The sequence below is a fragment of the Nicotiana tomentosiformis genome, chromosome 5 (assembly GCF_000390325.3).
Source record: "Nicotiana tomentosiformis chromosome 5, ASM39032v3, whole genome shotgun sequence".
NCBI classification, from domain to species: Eukaryota; Viridiplantae; Streptophyta; class Magnoliopsida; order Solanales; family Solanaceae; genus Nicotiana; species Nicotiana tomentosiformis.
The window spans coordinates 122,090,956-122,111,386 of NC_090816.1; the positions used below are offsets into that span (position 1 = coordinate 122,090,956).

At 34.8% G+C, this 20,431-nt stretch overlaps 3 protein-coding genes across 4 annotated transcripts; 1 reads left to right on the plus strand and 2 right to left on the minus strand.

Annotated features, from left to right (window-relative positions):
• The first annotated feature begins 485 nt into the window (after positions 1-485).
• On the plus strand, positions 486-3,229 carry LOC104098494 (OVARIAN TUMOR DOMAIN-containing deubiquitinating enzyme 3-like). The gene is made up of 5 exons (XM_009605242.4): positions 486-1,283; positions 1,699-1,820; positions 1,906-1,946; positions 2,036-2,134; positions 2,653-3,229. Exons 1-5 carry the CDS (start codon positions 740-742, stop codon positions 2,831-2,833), a joined length of 987 nt encoding a protein of 328 aa, XP_009603537.1. The 5' UTR covers positions 486-739; the 3' UTR covers positions 2,834-3,229.
• Positions 3,230-4,644: 1,415 nt separating this feature from the next.
• Positions 4,645-8,964, minus strand: LOC104098493 (glucomannan 4-beta-mannosyltransferase 9-like). Of its 2 annotated transcripts, XM_009605240.3 has the most exons (9): positions 8,441-8,964; positions 8,070-8,168; positions 7,424-7,676; positions 6,785-6,895; positions 6,130-6,266; positions 5,736-5,849; positions 5,452-5,651; positions 5,180-5,374; positions 4,645-5,087 (listed from the first exon to the last, which is right to left on the minus strand). In XM_009605240.3, exons 1-9 carry the CDS (start codon positions 8,762-8,764, stop codon positions 4,925-4,927), a joined length of 1,596 nt encoding a protein of 531 aa, XP_009603535.1. In that variant the 5' UTR covers positions 8,765-8,964; the 3' UTR covers positions 4,645-4,924. The 2 variants fall into 2 exon arrangements, with proteins under 2 accessions (XP_009603535.1, XP_009603536.1); XM_009605241.4 differs by lacking the exon at positions 6,785-6,895.
• A 3,262-nt stretch (positions 8,965-12,226) lies between these two features.
• On the minus strand, positions 12,227-18,095 carry LOC104098492 (DEAD-box ATP-dependent RNA helicase 5). The gene is made up of 6 exons (XM_009605239.4): positions 17,886-18,095; positions 16,161-16,736; positions 15,650-15,738; positions 14,968-15,067; positions 13,249-13,476; positions 12,227-12,535 (listed from the first exon to the last, which is right to left on the minus strand). Exons 1-6 carry the CDS (start codon positions 18,027-18,029, stop codon positions 12,506-12,508), a joined length of 1,167 nt encoding a protein of 388 aa, XP_009603534.1. The 5' UTR covers positions 18,030-18,095; the 3' UTR covers positions 12,227-12,505.
• Positions 18,096-20,431: the final 2,336 nt, after the last annotated feature.

A 20,431-nucleotide genomic window follows, 5' to 3' on the forward strand; every position in this document is an offset into this window, starting at 1 on the left:
AAAATTAAAAAAAAACTACAAGAAAAAACAATCTGATTGAGTTGCTCACATGATTCCAAAAGGATTGATCATATAAATATGCTACCTAACCTTAAACGCAACCATAATATAATATTTAATTAAAAAGTAAGGTTGAGTGTTATTTTCTTTTAAGAATATTTAAACGAATAAATATCCCCACAAGAAAATATTTTAAAGTTGCATGGAAAATCCCTATAACTCAACAACCCAAAGCATTTTCCGCACCAGCGAATATTCGAGATATACACGTGATCGGTGATACCCTCTCAAAACAACTAATTTACATTACGACTAATTTACCCTTCAATTAATTTCGTCACTTTAATATTAATTATAGTATTAACCAGAATCAAATGTTAGATCTTTGAGGTTAATATAGTCAATTAGGTACTTTGGGAATAGCGGTCAGAGAAGTGGAGCCGCATGCCCAAGGCAAACAATCTCAAATCACAAGAGACTATTGGGTCCCACCCAGCTTTCTCTCTCTAAAACCCACTAAATGTTTTTATCATTTTGTTTCTCACACTAAAAAAGTTTGGTTTAATTATCGCCGTCACCAGTCGAAGAATGCATTTTCTTCATCTTCTTCTTCTTCTATAACAGCGGCTCTCTCTCCTCAGTTCTCACCAACAACAATGGATGCTCAATTTAGTTTATAATTTTCGTTATATATAGCTTTAAGTTATCAAAATCTGAAAAGCTTTTGTTCAATCCGGTGATGCTCGGAGTACTTTGTGCACGTCCTAAACCTTGGCTCTTTGCATCACTCTCACTATCTCACGCTCACGGCTCAGCGCCGGCGGCTTATAACCGACTAATTGGAACTCCGACAAAATCAGTATTAGTTGGAGGTTCGGATCAGTTACAGAGGCGACATCATTCTAGCCATTGCCGACTTGGAGCTTCTGTAAATCGAGGTGGCGCAGCTTCAATATGGCATGCGATTCTTCCCGCCGGGAGGAGGAATAAGGATGTAAAGCGGCGGAATACGGTGTTTCACCACCACCATTATGTATTGGCTAAGAAAGGTGAAGGTTCGTGGAATGTGGCGTGGGATACTAGGCCAGCGCGTTGGCTCCATAATCCTGACTCAGCTTGGCTCCTTTTTGGTGTATGCTCTTGCTTAGCAGCGCCAACTCTTGATTTACCTGATTCAAATTCTGAAGTTGTTGCTCCGATTGAGAACAAGTCCCAAGGCTTTAGTAGCAATACTGTAAATTCAGATGAGGTTGATCGAAACTCTGCCAACTATACAGTCACTGGTACTATAATCATTTCGCAACAACATATATTCATTTACTATTTTTGTTTTATTATTCATGGATTTCCAATTGCTGAATTTATTTTGTATCGATTATTCAATGTGAAAAAAAAGAAGTTTAGCCTTGTCGATAACTGGTAAAGTTGACTCCACGTGACCATCGAGCCGGTGAAATAGCCTCTTGTATAAATGAAGCATAAGAGCGCATACAATAGACCCTTGTGGTATGATCATTTTTCGGATCCCGCGCAGGGAATTTAGTGCACCGGGCAACATGTGAAAAAATGGAATAAACTGATTAGGAGTGCATTATTTGGATTTAATTGAGAAACTAATTTGGAATTTGGTTGAGTTTTCCAGCGACTAAATTTCCAAGTTGCTCGGATAAATGACAAATTGAAAGGTGAATGTAACAGGGGTTCCAGCGGATGGGAGATGTCTATTTAGAGCGATAGCACACATGGCTTGTTTGAGAAATGGGGAAGGAGCTCCTGATGAGAATCGTCAGAGAGAACTTGCTGATGAATTAAGAGCTCAGGTATCTTCAATTTCTCTCTTTTGCTTTGTCTTTTAAAAATATAGACACTGGAAACAAATTAGAATACTGTTTTTTGATTGCACAGGTTGTTGATGAGCTGTTAAAGAGGCGAAAAGAAGCTGAATGGTATCTTCTTTTTACTTATTTCATATTGGTTTCCTCTGGATATGCAGTTCCTATTGTTTATTATTATGTGATATTTTTATGTTACGTAGGTTTATTGAAGGGGATTTTGATGCATACGTAGAAAGAATTGAAAAGCCATACGTGTGGGGAGGAGAACCAGAGCTACTAATGGCTTCTCATGTTCTCAAGTGAGTGCTGCTTTTGTTTCATGATTGATCATTCATAAATCCAACTAAATATGGTTTTAAGGTGTTGATGTTGTATATTCACGATGAATGGCAGTAATGCTATAATGAGAGAAGTATGAAGAAAAGAAAATAAACTTTCGAAAAATAGAGTGAAAGCACATTATATTATGATTCTATGCAAGGTTTAGTAGTATAAGATAGCATGACATGGCCCTTCTAAAAAAAAGATAGCATGACATGGCTTGTTTATGCACTTAACAAGATCATTTCTGCTTGTGGGATAATGGAAAAAGATGCTTAGGAATTGTTAGTTATCTCCATTTTTTATCCACTTTACCCTTGTTACTTTCAAGTTAAATCAAGTAAGAGGCTTGCTTTATTAAGTACTATACAATTTCCCATGGAACTATTTTGTTAGTTTACTATGTAAATTTGTCTATGCATGACACTGGTTAAGGCTTTGATTCTAGAATCTGTTGTCCAATTTTGTAATATTTTTCCTGATTTTTTTGTTGCAGGTCCCCGATTTCTGTCTATATGGTAGATAGAAGCTCAGGCAGTTTAATAAACATATCAAATTATGGCGAAGAATATAGGAAGGAGGGCGAGAATCCTATTAATGTCCTGTTTCATGGTTACGGTCACTATGACATATTGGAGACAATTTCAGCGAAGGGTCACCAGAACTTGGAAGAATAAAAGCAGGGTATGATGCCCTTAGACATAATCTTGATTAAATTTCATAAAGGTAGTTTGCAACGGATATCAACTTAAATTGATAAGAAGTTCAGCTAGCCAGTTAACAAACATCTTATTTTAGGTCCAGTCAATTTGTTGACATGACTTTCTTCAAAGCAGTAAGCTTGTTTAAATTTTGTAGATTCTCTTGTTCACTTTTCCAGGATATCAGTCGAAGCGATTAGTGTCAGGGCTTATTAATAGATATTTGTTTCACCAAAGTCCTTGGTATTTCCTTATTACCAGATAATTCTGGATGTACTTTCAGTTTTGCTCAGATGTCTAAATGGCTCCAGTCTGAAATATTGATTTATTAATAATGTGCAGCAATGGAAATGTAACACTGATTTCTCTCAATGTTCCCAGACTTCACTTGTGGGATTACACTGAGTTTGTTGTTGTAATTCTCTCAATGTTGTTACTGAATCAGTGTTTGTCAAGTTATCACTATGATGGATATGTATGTGCACATAGCCTAGTCTGGATCTGCTTACTTTTGAGGCCTTATTCCAAATGGAACCGTTGGCTAGTTAAGCTTCTCTCGAGCAAGCTTCTCCCAAAAGGTTCATTTTTTTGTCTGCCTTTCTTATATAGCGCGACATAGACAATGAGGCTTGATATAGCCGATCACAATTTGCTTGGGATTGAGGCGTAATAGTTCTTGTTGCTTTTAGTCTGTGGCCCTTTATGAGTTCCCTATATTCTCTAAAAGTAGTCATTGACAGCCCCAAATTTCAGAATCACCTTAATTGCTATGCCCTTGTGATGCTTATTTAACTAATTGAAAAGTTCTCCTCATTAGCCTTTTGTGGGAGATCAGTGGAATAGTGCAGATGTCAATTACTAGAAGGGATCTTATTTACCTGTCTTGATAGGTGAAGAGGTTTTTAAGGGTCCACTGTTTTGATTATTTTTACTTTTGATGACCTTGTTAAAATATGAAAGGACATAGATGTGCTGTTAAAAAAATATTTTTGAAGTGACTTTATGATTGAGGAAAGAAGGTTACAGGTTAAGATTTAGTACTGGATAGGTGAAGGATAAGGCAACCAACTCTTGTTCTAGTGGTTTTTCTGTTCTTGAAATATGTGACAGAATTATCCTAACGACGTTATGCGTTTTTGGCATAGTAAAAGGCAAACATATTATGTTTCTGTGTGAATTTCACTTGAAGGAACCAACCTTTCTGAAAGAGGAGTAGATGACCTAAAGATATGTGTTCTTGTCTGTTAAGCTTGTGTTCTCTTGCTTGGAATGAGTTCCATCTTTATCTCTCTCATTTGAGTTTATCTCTCTCATTTGAGTCCAGCAGTTTCTTCTATAGATTTCATGATATTTGACCATTTTGCGAGACATAAAAGCCTCTGATTTTCTTCAATGAAGTTATTCTAGTGGCTCTAAAGGTGTTATTTCAGTGCCGTTGAAACATTTTTCATATATTTACCCAACAAAAAATGCACAGAGGAATTGGAGAAGTCTCAAAAGATGAAGCGAGAAAGGTGCCATCAGCATATTTGAATATGCAGGTTATTCTAGTGCTGATATTTGAAAATGCAGATTCTTCTACTGTGTGAGAAAGGCGTGTTCATCATGTTAAATGAGTTTCACAACATATTACAAGGGAACTAAAAAAAAAAAAAAAAGTAGCTGATGCATTAAACTTTTGCTATGCACGGGGTTCGAAGAAGGGCTGGACCACTGGGGTCTATTGTATGCAATCTTGTCTTGCAATTCTGCAAGAGGCTGTTTCAACAACTCGAACTCGTAACCTCTTGGTGACATACAACAACTTTATTATGCCAAGGCTCCCCTTCACAAGGGAACTAAAATGATTACCATATATTATTTTGGGTTAGAACTTAGAAACCCAGCAATCCTTTTGGTTTTTCACTTCTTATGGCTTATTGACTATACAAGAGAAAGGACAAAAGAACATTAAATCAAAGCAGGCGCATAGCTGCTTATATGCATCGATGTAAAAGAATTTGATGCTACTTATCATAATTTTACAAAATAACTTAAATTTTTACCAAAAAGAAGTTCAAATCCAGACTAAGAATTGGGAACAAACACACCAATATAGCCAAATCCAACAACGAAAAATGCTGCAGCTTGGAGGAAGAGGTATACGTAGAACCTACTCTTCCCAAAAGAAAAGTCGTACCACCCACAAAACAAGAGATGCAATCCGACAAAAAGCTCAAGAACATGTACCCTGCCATGTTAAACAAGATAGCAAATTAATTCCCATACCTCTCTTTTCTTCGTCTTTATTTTTTTTCACTTCTAAATATTTGGAAGTTTTACCTTTCTCCAACTCGAAAACGAAGTTTTCTGGATGCTTTTGAGCCCATTTTTGTCTTGAGAGCATCTCCCAATTTCTCTGTCACAATCCATTCATTGACTCTTCCTGACTCAAACAGGCCGACGAACGTTGCTTTTGTCCGATGGAGGGACATTACATTCTCAAATAGGATCCAATAAACGACCAAGTACATTGATCTGCAAAAAAACATACATAAATAAGAAAGAGAACTAAACACATGCCAATACAAGGTTAAAGTTTTCCTTTTCTCTACCTTGTAGAGCCAAGTACATTGAGAAGAGTAATAGCTGAAGGAATATAAATAGCTCCCCATTTAGGCACTTGGACTTCAGGGACGAAAACGGTTGCAGGCATAACAACACAATACAAGACGAACGTCACAACATGTGCAATGATCTTTCGAACAAAGAAGAAGCTGTAAATCAGATAAAATTTCTTCCATACAGAGACTTTCTGCAATGATCAAACAGCTTAATTTTAGTTGTTGAATATTTCCATTGTCATGTTTTAGGAGTGAATATCAAACAACAAGGGCACCTTATTAGTTGCAATTTCCTTTGCCATTTTTCTGAAAAGATTAGCAGGTCCACAAGACCATCTGTGTTGCTGATAGCGATACGCCTTAAAAGTACTTGGCAATTCATTTTTCACCTAATAGGGTAAAAGAAGAAGAATTTTTTTAACTCTTAAATGAATAGTAATAACAATGTAAGATATAGAACCATCATTTCATTTCCACTATCTTGAGAATTTCTTCCTATTGATGAGATAAAAAGAACACCCCTTTGACCTTTTCAGTCTATCCTTCAACTTCAAGTTTAAATTCCAATGATTTCTCTTCCTAATACTATCACTTTCTATAGCAAGTTAAAATATACACTGCGTCAGTGTATATAAGTTAAATCCTTAAGTTGTATATGTGTTATTTTACCTTAAGGTCACCAACATAGACAAATTTCCAACCATTGAGACCGGCTCGGACGGCTAAATCCATGTCTTCAACAGTTGTTCTGTCTTTCCATCCTCCTGCTTCATTAAGAGCTGACATTCTCCATACTCCAGCAGTGCCTGCATTCAAATTATCCATTTTCTAATTCCAAATTCTCAAGCAAATGATTATTTGTAAAGTAGCATAATTGAGGTGCTTAAATGTTCTGCACATATAGTAATGTTACTTCTCTTTACTTCCCTAGTTATTTAGGGAACTTGAAATTGTATTGGAGTTGAAAGTATTTCCTCTAAATTATAATCTCCTCAATATTAAGCTATTTGTATCTCATTCTATTGTTATGCTCAAAATCATCCAATCACGAAGACGACCATAACGGGAACAACAACAACAACCTAGTATAATTCCACTAGTGGGGTCTGAGGAGGGTAGTGTGTACGTATACCTTACCCCTACCCTGGGGTAGAGAGGCTGTTTCCGATAGATCCTCGGTTCCCTCCCTTCAAGAACTCCCTACCTTGCTCTTGGGATGACTCGAACAACAACAATAATAATGTCAAATTCTTGGCTGTTTTATTTTACCAATGCAATATTTGGTTTGGGTGGGGTGGGTGGGGTGCGGGGGTTGGTAGCCTACCGTTGAAGCCAAAAAATGCATGGATTGCAGATCCAACTTCTTGCTCCACTGTGAAATGGTAACCAAGTGACATTTCTTGCATTCTTGTCATCAAACACTCATCAGCATTGACTGCAATATCAACATTATTCTTATGTCAAGTTTTTTTAAAACATTTTTCACATGAAACTTCACTGATCTGTCAATTTATCTTCAAAGTAATACCCAAGTCTCAAATTTCCCTTGAGCTAATTATGTGCGACCAACCAGTTGATTTTACTCTATTTAACAAGTTTTCAAAGTCAAGTAGTAATAGAACAAGAGGTTATTTTCACAACCAATGCACTAAGTTCTCGCTACGTCCAGAGTGGGACTGGACCATATTGAGTCTACTTTACCTTACCTTGCAATTTTGCAAGATGTTATTTTCACAACTTGAACCTGTGATTTCCTGATCACACAACGACAATCTACAATCTTATTGTTGCCTACTATTGTACGCAACTTTACCTTACAATTTCAAAAGAGGTTGTTTTTACGATTTGAACTCGTAACCTTTTGGCCACACCAAAACAACCTTAATGTTGCGCGAGCTCCCCTAATTCTTACGTTTACTTGACTCACATTTTTATAAAGAAAGAGGAAATTAAAGACATTTACCAAATTCCCAACGAGCTTGAACGAGTCCAATATCAGGGTTATGTACAAGAAAAGGGATGGTGCGCTCCAAGAAATCAGGCTCGGGCTGAAAATCAGCATCAAAGATGGCCACATGACTACACAGGTTCACATAACTGTGCTTCATTCCTTCTCTGAGAGCTCCAGCTTTATACCCTTTCCTATTGTCTCTTATCTCATACTTTATGTTAATACCTTTGCTTGCCCATATCCTGCACTCTTGCTCCACCAAAGCCTGTTCTTTTATTACAGTAAGTTCAGCAATTAACTCAGGATTTAAACATATATGCTGACAGTGTAAGGATTTTTACACTATTAGTGTATTTTAACTTGTTGCGGTAGCTCACTGCTTTATTTTCTAGGTTACTAATTACATTTAATGAAGGGGAGCCTTGACGTAACTGGTATAGTCATGTGACCAGGAGATTACGGGTTCGAACCGTGAAAACAGCCTCTTCTAGAAATGCAGGGTTAGACTGCGTACAATAAACCCTTGTGGTCCGTCTCTTTTTGGAAATTACTAAAATTCTGGACTTTCCACTTCTACAAGCTTCAATTTTAACTATAGTAGAAATGATGACAATTTTCATTTTTTTGTTGTTGTTAGTTTTAAAAGGGAATATTGAACCTTAATTGCAGGGTCAGTAGAATCATCAAGGACTTGGATAAAGATTCTATTTGCTGGCCATGAAAGGCTACAGGCAGCTCCAATTGATAACTGATAAACCTGCAGAATAACAATTTAAAGAACATAAGTATAAGAATTCAACAATTTTAAGCCATTTATTGAAACCACAACTACAAAAATATGATCATGAGGTCACGGGTTCGAGCCATGGAAACAGTCTCTTGCAGAAATGTAGGGTAAAGTAGCGTACAATAGACCTATGTGGTCCGGCCATTCCCCAGACCTCGCCCATAGCGGGAGCTTAGTGCACCGGGCTATATTTTTTTTTTTCTTTCTTCTTACGGCTACGAAAATATGGTAAAGTTGAGCACCTCTTTTTCATTGTACATTGGTATTTGCACTAAAACCACAGGATAAGAAGAATTTCCCAACTCCAAATCATCCTTTTTCATTGGCTCCCATTTGTACTTTTTCTCTGGTTTTCTCCTTACCAACTTTATAAAAGCTATAACAATGCCCATATAAAGCCTCTCCACAAATAACATAAACGATAAGGCCAAACACACAAACAACACTATTCTTATCAATGGCACAATCAAAGGAGCTCTAGTTTGCTGCCAAAACAATCCAACTTGGCTAGTAATTCCATTACGAGCATTCAACAAAGCCACAGATGAAGAGAAAATCATGTCCATATATAAGGAAGGCGATTGTGTGAAGTGGGAAATTTTATGTCCAGAGAAAGAGGCAGGAGAAGGTGTTATAAATGAGTGTGTGTGTGTAAGTAAATAAAATGTTTACTTTCGAATGATATATGGAATTCGTGGTTTAGGTTTGAGTGGGAAGAGTCTTTGATTTTAGCTTCTGTGCCACGCTAAAGCTAATAAGAAGCAAGTTTAAGAGCTGTAAATATTACGTGTTCTTCACTTTGAACGAGAGCTTTATATACGCAAAGTACTTGTAATTAATTGATTTCGTTGATACTAGAAAGTTTCTGTCTTTTTCTCCTTAATGATTAAGGACTCAAAGCCTGTAGACGAATAACAAGGGGAAATACTTTATACTCTTTGAGTTTTATTTAACTATTTTAACACGAAATTTAAGAAAGTAAGAAGTATATTCAAAACTTATAGTCTTAAATATGTTAAGAGTTTTTTTTTTGGTCAAAATAATTTTTTTTAAATATACCATGAGATTTTCATGACTATAAAAGCATGACCTGAAGGATGAAACGAAAAGCATAGAGTTAAATCGTTTACAAATATAGAACGATATTATTCTTTTTAAGATGGAGCAATAAGGAAACAATGGCACATAAAAAAGTACGGAGGGAGTATACATTTTTAATTTATGTTCACTGACTATATATATAAAAAAAAATTACAATATCGGTGTGTTAATTTTAACCAGTTATAGCATGTAGTTTACTGCAATTTTGAAGAAGTAATAGATTAGATTAGATATAGAGAATTATTATTTAGCTAAAGTTATCTGATAGTATGAAAAAATATTATGTACTACCATCAGCGCATTATATTAAATAATTATAGCAAAGTAAGTGTGAAACGAAGGATGCAAAGCTCAAAACTAGCATCTACTATATATATATATATATATATATATATATATATATATATATATTTGTATTTATTTTGGTTGTGAGCAAAAATCCACTTTATAATTTTTCTCGACAATCACTTGTTTTTCCTTCGAAATTAATTATGAACGAGTAAAGAGATGACACGAAGAAGATCTAGCACAACAATTATATTATACCTTTTTCTATCATTTTCGATAACCTTCTTATAACACTAATTGATATTCATGGGATAGTTTATGCATATTGAGGCTAAGCATGTTCTAGTCAACGAATAAATTAAACAATTTTTCAGAAGAATTAACCTGAATAGTTGGTCACCTAACCGGTTAAATAAAAATAGGCGAATGATATAGTATATATATATATATATATATATATATATATATATATATATATATATATATATATATATATAAATTAATATTTGATTTATATATATTAACTAGGAAAAATAAACAATGAAATTATGTTTCATTTAAAATAATTTGAATTTACACCGAGTAAATTTATTTAAAAAGTAAACTGTTTCCGAGCAAGAAAATTTTCATTCCAGATAGTAAATTTTAAAATGAAGTGACGAAATTCTGCGGATTGCTTTCTAAGGTTGCGAGTATATACATCTATTCTCTTTTTAAGTTAATTCTGAGAGCATCATTTCTAGGCATCCTCATTTTCTGTCCATCTTAGCGGGCGTTTGGACATAAGAATTGTAAAATTCTGAAAAAAAGTAAAAAAAAAAAAAAAAATCAAGTGAAAATGGTATTTGAAAATTAGAGTTGTGTTTGGACATGAATATAATTTTGGGTTATTTTTGAGTTTTTGTGAGTGATCTGAGTGAAAATTTTACGGCCAAACACTGATTTCGAAAAAAAGTGAAAAAAGTTTCATGGCCAAACGGAAGGGAATGTGATGATAAAGTGAAAAAAGTTTCATGAAAAAAATTGAGGCAGCTTAATTAAGTTTTTTTTTTTTTTTTTAAGGGAATGTGATGAAAATACATCTAACACATATACCAACTATTACAAGTTTACAACTGGTAAACTTGATTAACTCACAAATTGATTATTAACAATAAACTTGGTTATTTCAAAGCCTTTCATGTTCGGTCATATTGATTTGACATTTTGTTTCACGAGATTCTCTTTAGCAATCATCACGAGATCTCTTCTAAAAGTTTACAAGAAATATCGAACAAAACTATTATTTATAAGAAATACAAATAAAAGAAACAGAGGCAATACTACTATACGATATTAACAAGAAATATCTAACCAAATTAATAGGTAATAAGAAAAATAACAAAGTTACTGCAATATATTTGAGGGCACGATATGCAAGTCGAATCTTACGTTTCAGGTCTCTATTAGAGTCTTAGAGATCTCTATTTCTTTGGAATTTTTATATAAATAGCCGGTCAGATTTACTGATTAATTCTTTTAATCGATATATGATTATACACATATTATATAAAAATTAACATATATTATAGATACGTAGGCTACTACTTAGAATAATTTTTCTATGTCGTTTCTATACTATTTGGTCCATAGATGCAATTTTAAGCCCTTCTAAGAGACACAACCTTAAAATGTAAAAATAGCACGGGCTAGCCAGTTTTCGGACGGGTAATTAAAAAATAGCCAGCGTTTGCAAATTTATTGAAAAATAACCACTATTTTGTTGCAACACGGAAAGTTCCAGCATAATATACTGGAGATTAGTGCACATGTGTATGAACTTCCAGCATATTATGCTGGAACTCCAGCACACGGAAAGTTCTAGCATAATATCTCCAGTATATTATGCTGGAAGTTCACATGTAAAAAATTTGAACTCCAGTATATTATGCTAGAATATTTTTCGGATTTTGAATAATGTTGTCGTTCAGATTTATCTTTACATGAAAAGTGACTAAATTTCGATTACTTTCGAAATTATGACTATTTTTGAATTTCACAATTCACACCCTTAAAAGTGATAACGGGTTACTCCAAATATTTGATGATATTGTTTGCCAACCAATTAATTCCAATTTCATTTAATTTATGAACTATCCGCGCTTAGCCAAATACAAATCAAATTTATCCTAATCAATTTCATCGTTTCTGCAATTATTTTGGTCGAGATATCAAAAATTACAAATTGGAAAATATGAAAAACACAGCGGAAATTCTTAAATAATATAAATGAGAAACTCCAAAGTTTTGGGAATATGTACTAGACGTGTGATTAATGATAGTACATGCAACGTTGTGGAAAGAAGAGAGCAATTCAAAGTTTGTCACAGGACTCCTTTGCACCAAGTTTTACTTTTAAAAAAAGTAGTACCTTAGTAATTCATTTTGCTACTTTTTCTCCTTCATGAATCATGATTCACATCACTAAACCAGTTCTGATGGAATGGAAATGCAATTTAATTGCATATTAAAAATCATGGTAATTAGAACTTACCATGATTGTCTTGAAAATAGAACCAGAACTTAGATTGTCTTGCTTACACTTTGTATTGTATTAGCAAATAAAGGAAAAAGAAATGATATCAGAAACTAGCAAAAGATGTCAAAATTGTAACGCGGTAACTTTATGCATCTCTTGCAATTCTCCAGTAGAAGCAATAATCCCCAAACACACCCTTGTTACAACTAACTTGGGCTCACATCACTGACTAATACAACATTAACAAAATTGAAACAACTACATTCTCTCCATTTGGATATTTTGACTACATCTATAACCAAGAATCATGCAGACAATTATAGAACTTCCTCCCTATTAAGCTGAATTATCCCAGAGGATCTGAAAATGAGCAACAATTAAAGAATGGAGTTGGGGCACATCAACTCTCTGGAGAGCAGGCTCCATTTGCCTGTGGAATGAAGTCGGAAACAAATATCAGTATCAGTATATATATTAATGACAAGTTAAAACATAAAAAGGAGCACGTATGCCAAAGTATGGAACATTCACTCCAACTCAAGCTACTTTATAAGCTAACCACAAGAAAGATTTAATAGACAAATATTTCGTCGATCCTGTGGCATATTGTATGTTCTACTTGCCAGGCACGTTTCTAAAATAGATTACGCTAGTCTCTCAAGCTACTTCCACCTTGACTATATTTTCTTTTGTTCCCATTCATCTCACCAGCTATCCTCTGTTAAGGTTCAAATATAACTCGTATTGAATAGATATCATAAGTCATTTATTAAGACATCTAAATTAACCAGCTCTGGGATCAACAGAGAGAAAACTCGGATTTTCCCTACTTTCTGAAGTTAGATGGGCATACAGGTCTATAAAGTTACTACTCTCATTAAGTTAGAGATCGTAAGTACAGAACTTGTTGCACACAAAGATCACGATAAATAGAGTGAAAACAAGACAAGTTTCAAGATTAAACAAACCAAAGCAACAACATATATTGAAGAATTCCAGGTAAACAACTTTCCCATTATTTTTGGTTGAGCTAAAACACATATCTTAACTGACTGATGCAGCAGATGCACATAGCTAATTAATATCTATTCCAATCTATAATGGGAAGTGCAAGATTAAAGTTTTAACCAAATAAAGACATACCTTTGACAACTTAGAAGCGCAAATATCTAAAGCCATGCTTTGACCATTTATTGGATCATCAAGCGGTATTCTACAGATTGATTCTCCAAAACTCTTCTTTATAAGAAAATTGGATGAAGAATCTGAGCAGTCACTGAAAGCCAGTATTTGTGGCTTTCCAGAAATAGATTTTGCAATGGCTTCAACCGCATCAACATAACCAGCTTCATTAAGAGGTCCATCAATGACCTGAAATACAAAACCTACTATGAGTATCTCCGAATGGGAGAACACGTAAAGCTAGTGATACAAATGCCATATATATACATCTTGCATCTCTATCTCATAGATCATGAATAATAACCTCACGAAAGGGAAAACTCAAATTTTCAGTCAAGACCCACTAATTGAGGGGGGAAAAAGAGTACAGAATAAGGTCCAAAAACCAGTCTAACTGGGCTATAATAGAAGGGGAGAATATGTGATAATAGTGACATAACTGCCAAATATATAACATCCTGCATCTCTCTATCAGAGATAATAACTATCTCAAGTTACACCGACACCTCCTATGTGGAGACTACACTGTAACACTAGCCTATAAGGCTTGGCGTCCTCTGGGGAGATTAAGTTCCTAAAGAAGACCATGTCTGCTTTGAATTGTCACATCGATTCTGATAACTGAAACACGTGATTGTTAAATAACTAATTAAATATCAATTACTTTCTCTTTGATAAGGTTAATATCAATTACTTTCACCAAAGAAATATGCGGGTTAACTGAAAGTGTAACTTTAATGAAGCTGGTCAAATCAGGCAGGCATACCAAACCAAAGAGACCCTTAAATCTTAGTATGTCGCACTAAAATTAGATTCATGAGAAATCTGGTTAGTGTTGGCTCAGAAAAACTTTCTAAATTTTCCATCTTCTCCTCCCACTAAAAACAGAAGATCTGTACAGTAACCTTATCTTTTAGCTTCCTTTACTCGTTTTCTGGAAAGCAATTCCTAATTTGAATAAACCACAGGTACCACCATATAGACGTTTTCACATTTTCAGCACAAAATCAAAACAAGGAGCATACTACTCCACCTAATGAGACGTTATACAAAAAATACTCCAGTTAATAAGACCCGCCTCCAGTCCCACTCCATCACAGCTACAACCTTTTGCTTTTCCTTGACCACATTATTTATTTGTTCATTTTGTCCTTTTGAACCAGCAGGGAAGCTTCATTACAATTCAAACAAGGACAAAAGGGGACAGTCTATGGTGCGAGATTCATTTTGTCCCGTGTCTAATAGCGCTATTTTCAGGGAAAACCATCTTCAAACCGTGCTTTCATATCCAAATCAGTTCTATTTTAGTTCTGTGCCAGTTTGTGCTTTTTACTTCCCTGCTTTTCTTCTGTCTTGTTACTGCAATTCCTTTTGCTTTCTTGACGCTTATCTTTTATGAGAATAAATCCTTTCTCCTCTTTTTCCCCTTACGGAGAAGATACTGAGAAAATTTGGTAGCCAATCTAACCAAGTTTTGCAAGAACTTAGAAAAATGACAATAAGAAGAAATTAAATATGTGTGGAAATGAAAAGAGAGAAATTCTTGCGTTTAACTAGAGAGCACAGTTATCTAGTTTCTAGCTTCACAACTACTACCTACATTTGAAAACAATGATAGGAAGGACAAAAGATCCAAGACAAACTCAATAAGTAAGTAAAATACAAGATAATCAATATTACCAGGAAAGAAACATCAGAAGTATCAATGGCACCACATGAGAGAAGCTCTTGAAGTCTTTCAGGAGTGGATATAAGAAACTCCGGCTCACAGTTCTTCAGGCTGCCAACAAAAAGTGTAATCATATTTAGGGAGAAACAGAAAACAGCAGGTACACAAGTATAAAACTCAGCATGTGTGAAAGCAAATGGGAATAAAATGTCATGCATGGAAGCAAAGCAGTAAGCTACTGCTACTATTTGCAATTGGAGACAATCCAATTGCAGCAAAAGGAATATAACCTTAAAAGCGAAGAGAAGTTACTTTCACGGGTCAACAAACACCACTAAGCCAATAAAATATATGACCGGTTCCAGAAAGTAGAAACACGTAGCCACATGTAAAGTCACACAACCAGAAGTTGTTGCTATGAGGGCTAATGACACATCAGTGCAATTATTTATAGACCATAACAATGACTAGACCTTACTACTGACAGAACAGATCACATGCCAAGCAGAGAATCGGCAGCTATAAGTCTAAGGTTCTGAAACAAGATCACATTTACATCTTTCAAGCAATACACAAATAAGTCAACCTTGAGAAGCTAATAGCTTCAAATTTAGATAAGTTACAAAATATTAACTAAAAAAAGAGAGAGAAAAGAGGGAGGGAAGATAAAAGAGGGAAACAAGGAAATGGTACCCCTGAATCTGGTGGTCTATGGAAGCACCAGGATGCAGACTCACTGTATGTATTCCAAGAGCTTTCAAAGGCTTGCATATTTTCCGCACCTAAGGAACAATTAAAATGCTGAATAAGACATAAAAAGACACAGAAAGATACATATAGATACCTATATAAAAATTTATCAAGTAAACTTAAAGCATATGTATGGACATGTAATATATACACAGACAACATATATAGAAAGAGAAGGATACACTGCACTGGGTAATGGACATTAATCATTTTATAGAAAAGAAGCAGGAGATTTGTAAAACAATTATGTTGAATCCAAGATTTTCTAAGGACCTTTTATCCAATAGTCAAGACTTTCAGCTAAATTACTTGCTCTCAAAGTCCAAAACTTAAGAAAATAGCTACTTCCAGCCATCAGAAATCAAATTTATCATACATCTCTAGTTTCAGAACGTTATGCTAAAAATATTATAAACAGTAGAGCAACGAGAATTTGGATAATATTGCACCAGACCTTAGCAGCTTTCTCTTGAGAGGGAACAAGGAATAAAAGGAATGGGCTGCTAATTGATATCCCTTCTTTCTCCTTACTTGAGATGGCATCAGCAGCCGTTGCTGCAACCCAAGCAATTTGCTCAACCGTAGCATGGGCTTGATTTGTACCAATTATATCTTTTCCACAAGTAAAATATTTCCAGAATTCAATTCCCCATGTATGGACGAAGAAAGGCTTGTCCTCTCCGTCATTGAAGGTTCCATCTTGCTGAAGCCCATCCTGAATGTTTTTCAAGCATAGAATTAAAAACTTAGTTGGAGCATCCAGGTGATTATCAAAAGCATCTCGTCCCCAAGCAGCAGCTGTATGGAGCTCTTCCTCTAACTTGTCAGCATTTTGTGATTTCTTATTTTCAGCTATCACCTTTGCATTATCACAATCGATAGCTCGGGTTTTCAAACCGACCCTAGTCTTGTTAACGCGATTCTTGTCCTTTTTCGAATTGATCTGCTTTTTCTTTTTCTTCACAAATTCAGGTTTTCCATGCCTCTCATTGAAGGGATCCTCAGGTGTAGGCAGACTATAACACATTCCCTGTCATAGGCAAGAAAAAGAGCAAAATTAACACCACAAAAGTTAGCACCATTAGGCCAATAAATCAATCAGAGAAAGTTACAAACACAATGGCCCTACGAGACGAGTTCAACACAACCCATTGGTTTCAGTTTTGACCATGTATACAATATACATAGGCAAAAAAAATTAAGACAGTATACATATGCTAGACCATATCAAATACCAATTATTCTATCTCTTGCATATGCCTCTTGAGCAATATCACAAGCAAAAAAAGTGCAAAAAATTGATGGTTACGGATCATGAATCAACATGAACAAACAGATAGTGGGAGAGATAATTACTCAACAATCAAACCAATGCGCTTCCATATAGATATATCACCAGCATAATCAAACTCAGGGGCGAAGCTACATTATCTGAAGAGAGGTAAATATTATGTTTTACATGCGTATAACATATACTGAACACCCTTTGTCGGTAAATTTTTTTCACTTCTTTCAAGTTTGAACACCCTTGAGGAAATTACTAACTTCGCCACTGATCAGACTTAGGTAAACCAAATTCAGAACATTCCTAAGGCCTTAAACAACCAACAAAAAAAACTTCACATAACAATAAAATGACACCCAGTTCCTTAAAACCTCCACTAGAAGTTACTAAAACCTAAATCTTCCTCTTCCTTCCTCAAAGTCCTCACATTTAAGAGCTTTGCAAACGAAAAAAAAAACTAATCATGACTCACTACTTTTAGAATCTGTTTTTCATACACATTTGTCAATATAACATTCCCAAGTAGTTGATAATGCAACCCAAGCAAATGAATCAAGAAAATAAAAAAACCCAGAAGAAATAGTTTATATAAAATGTAAAATTAAACTAAACAATGCAAAAAAAAGAAGACAATCTTATATACAATAAAAGGATACCCAGTTCCTTAAAACTCCATTAAAAGTTACTAAAACCTAAATCTTTCCCTTTCTTCCTTAAAGTCCAAACCTTTAACAGCTTCACCCAAAGAAAACAAAAACTACTCATGACTCACTACTTTCAGAATCTTTTCATACCCAGTTTCATTATAACATTTCCTTATATTTGCTGTAAAGAAATCAAAATATTAAATAATCAAAAAAAGAAAAAAGTTTAAATTAATGAGAAAAAATTGACCTCGCACATACGGCGTTTGCCGGAGAGACGACGTTTCTTGGCAGCAATAATGCCGGAGATACGAGCGGAGAGCTTATTATCATCTTGTTTCTTTCTGCTCTTCTTATTCTTCCTTCTCTGAATTGAATCGTCACTTTTCCCCATGGTTGGTTGTGAAGTGAAAGAGGCGGTTTTTGCAGTTTGTGTATAGTGGCGCTTTTTTATGAAGGCGTGTGATGTGGGTAGGTTTTATATATAGTCTAAGATCGTGGGGGTTAGGGCGATTATTTGGTATTTTCAATTTCTTTTTTATGTTTTACCAATACCATACCAAATTTATTTTTATTTTTATTTCGCTTTGTACTATTGATAAATTAGGTATTACTCTTTACGGCTTGTTTGGATGGTTGATACATATTTGTCACGACCCAAAAATCTCACCACAAGGGTCGTGATGACACTTAATTTCTAAAACTAGGTAGGCTGATTACAATTACATTTCAAACCATTTTTTTAAACATATAATCTAATATAAGTGTCGAAACCAAAAGCATAAACAAATATAAAAACCTTCCAAGATTGTAATACTGAGTCACGTACTCTAACTGAGTACATACAGTGATTCTAAGGATCGAATATACAATATTGTTCGAATAAGAGTGGACAATACAATAAAAATAGAAAGACTCTAAGGGATTGTGACGACCAAGCAACCCTACCTTGAATCCTTGCGATCACACTCTAATCACTGTCCGAATCTGACATCTCCAATACCTAGCTCTGCACAAAAATATGCAGAAATGTAGTATGAGTAGTACACATTCGGTACCCAGTAAGTATCAAGACTAACCTCGGTGGAGTAGTGACGAGGTACAGTCAAGATACTCACTAGTCATTTAACATGTACAATATAGTAATATACATGGATAATAGAAAACAAGTAGCAGTGACAGCAACAAAGATCAATCAGGGATATGAATGACAAGGCAACAAGAACACCATAAATATTGCTCAAACGAATAAGGAACACAAGTACAACCAATTAATAAGTCCTTCAAATATAAATCTTTCACATACAAGTTTTTCAAATAAAAATCTTTCGAATATAATTCCTTCAAATAAATATCTTTCGAGTATAATTCTTTCAAATAAAAGTCACTATGTGATACCTCATTTCATAATCATAAAACACGGGTCTCAGCCCACTTTCATATTTTCACCTCGCGCCCATATCTCTATTACAACCGCACAGACAACTCACGTACCAAAATATCAATGTATATAAGATCTGCAAGATCAATTTATTTTCAATAAAGTAAGTTTATAATTTTTAAACCAAGTAGAAAATCAACAAAGAAATGAGTTTATTTTTGAATTCGTTTGGGTGAAGTAAATGACATTTTAATTAAAATGAAGCATCTGATAGCTACTGATTTGGATGTAAAATTTATTAAAATAAAACATAATATCAATTTCTTTTATTCGAAACAACTCAAACCTCGAAAACTAGTAAAAACCATAAACAAAATTTCTCAGAATTTTGTACAAAGAGCCAAAGCCAACACAATAAAATAAGGAATACAAAATACATAATAAAATCAAATAATACATCACGGAAGAACACAAGAATTTACATATCACAAAAAAATAAAATAACCAAAAGCAAGTGCAACTATAGAGAAATATCAACAAAGGGCACTTCCGAGGTACCGCCTCGTAGTCCCAATTCATAAATAAATTTCAACAAAGGGCACTTTCGAGGTACCGTCTCGTAGTACCAAATCATAAATAAATTTCAATCTTTTCTTATATCACCGGGGGGCTTCACATTTAGTTTTCTTAAATCATTTTTTTCCAAAATAGCATCCCGCGTTTTAGCCACCCTTATCACACCGCATGACTTCTAATAGTTCCCCTACTAGCCACACGTATCAAGCCCCCCTTATCTCACCACATGCGTTTCAACACTCAAATCTTATACAACTGCATGCGTATCAACAACACAATTTATCACAATTCGCACCTCAAGTGCCCGATTATCTGTAATGACCCAACCTGTCATTTTGACTTTTAGAACCTCGTTTTCCTAAATAAAACTCCCCATATGTGCTTTTATAAAATTTTGACTTGCGGGGATGTTTGGTTCGAGATTTGGAAGTGTTCGGGTTAAAATCGGAACACTTGGTTCCTTAAATTGGCCTTAAAATGCTAAGTTTGACGTCGGTCAATATTTTGAGAAAAATAACCCAGGAATAGAATTTTGATCATTCCAACAACTCGGTATGGTAATTTTGGACTTAGGAGCGTGTTCGAAGTTTTATTTGGAAGTCCGTAGTTAAATTAGGCTTGAAATGACTAAAATAAGAATTTAAGTTTGGAAGTTTGACCGAGGAGTTGACTTTTTGGTATCGGGGTCGGATTCCAGTTTCGGAAATTTTTATAGCTCCGTTATGTCATTTATGACTTGCATGCAAAATTTAAGGCCAATCGGACTTGATTTGATAGGTTCGGCATCGGATGTAGAAGTTGGAAATTCTTAAGTTTCATTAAGCTTTAATTGGGGTGTG

Coding starts and splice junctions, on each gene's coding strand:
- LOC104098494 (XM_009605242.4), top strand. CDS start 740: ATGCTCGGAGTACTTTGTGCACGTCCTAAACCTTGGCTCTTTGCATCA. Junction 1,821..1,905: donor CTGATGAATTAAGAGCTCAG/GTATCTTCAATT, acceptor TTGATTGCACAG/GTTGTTGATGAGCTGTTAAA. Junction 2,135..2,652: donor ATGGCTTCTCATGTTCTCAA/GTGAGTGCTGCT, acceptor TTTTTGTTGCAG/GTCCCCGATTTCTGTCTATA.
- LOC104098492 (XM_009605239.4), bottom strand. CDS start 18,029: ATGGGGAAAAGTGACGATTCAATTCAGAGAAGGAAGAATAAGAAGAGC. Junction 15,739..16,160: donor CTCAAGAGAAAGCTGCTAAG/GTCTGGTGCAAT, acceptor ATTGTTCCTTAG/GTGCGGAAAATATGCAAGCC. Junction 12,536..13,248: donor GCGCTTCTAAGTTGTCAAAG/GTATGTCTTTAT, acceptor TTCATTCCACAG/GCAAATGGAGCCTGCTCTCC.
- LOC104098493 (XM_009605240.3), bottom strand. CDS start 8,764: ATGGACATGATTTTCTCTTCATCTGTGGCTTTGTTGAATGCTCGTAAT. Junction 5,375..5,451: donor AATGTACTTGGCTCTACAAG/GTAGAGAAAAGG, acceptor GTTTTTTTGCAG/ATCAATGTACTTGGTCGTTT. Junction 5,088..5,179: donor CGTTTTCGAGTTGGAGAAAG/GTAAAACTTCCA, acceptor TTAACATGGCAG/GGTACATGTTCTTGAGCTTT.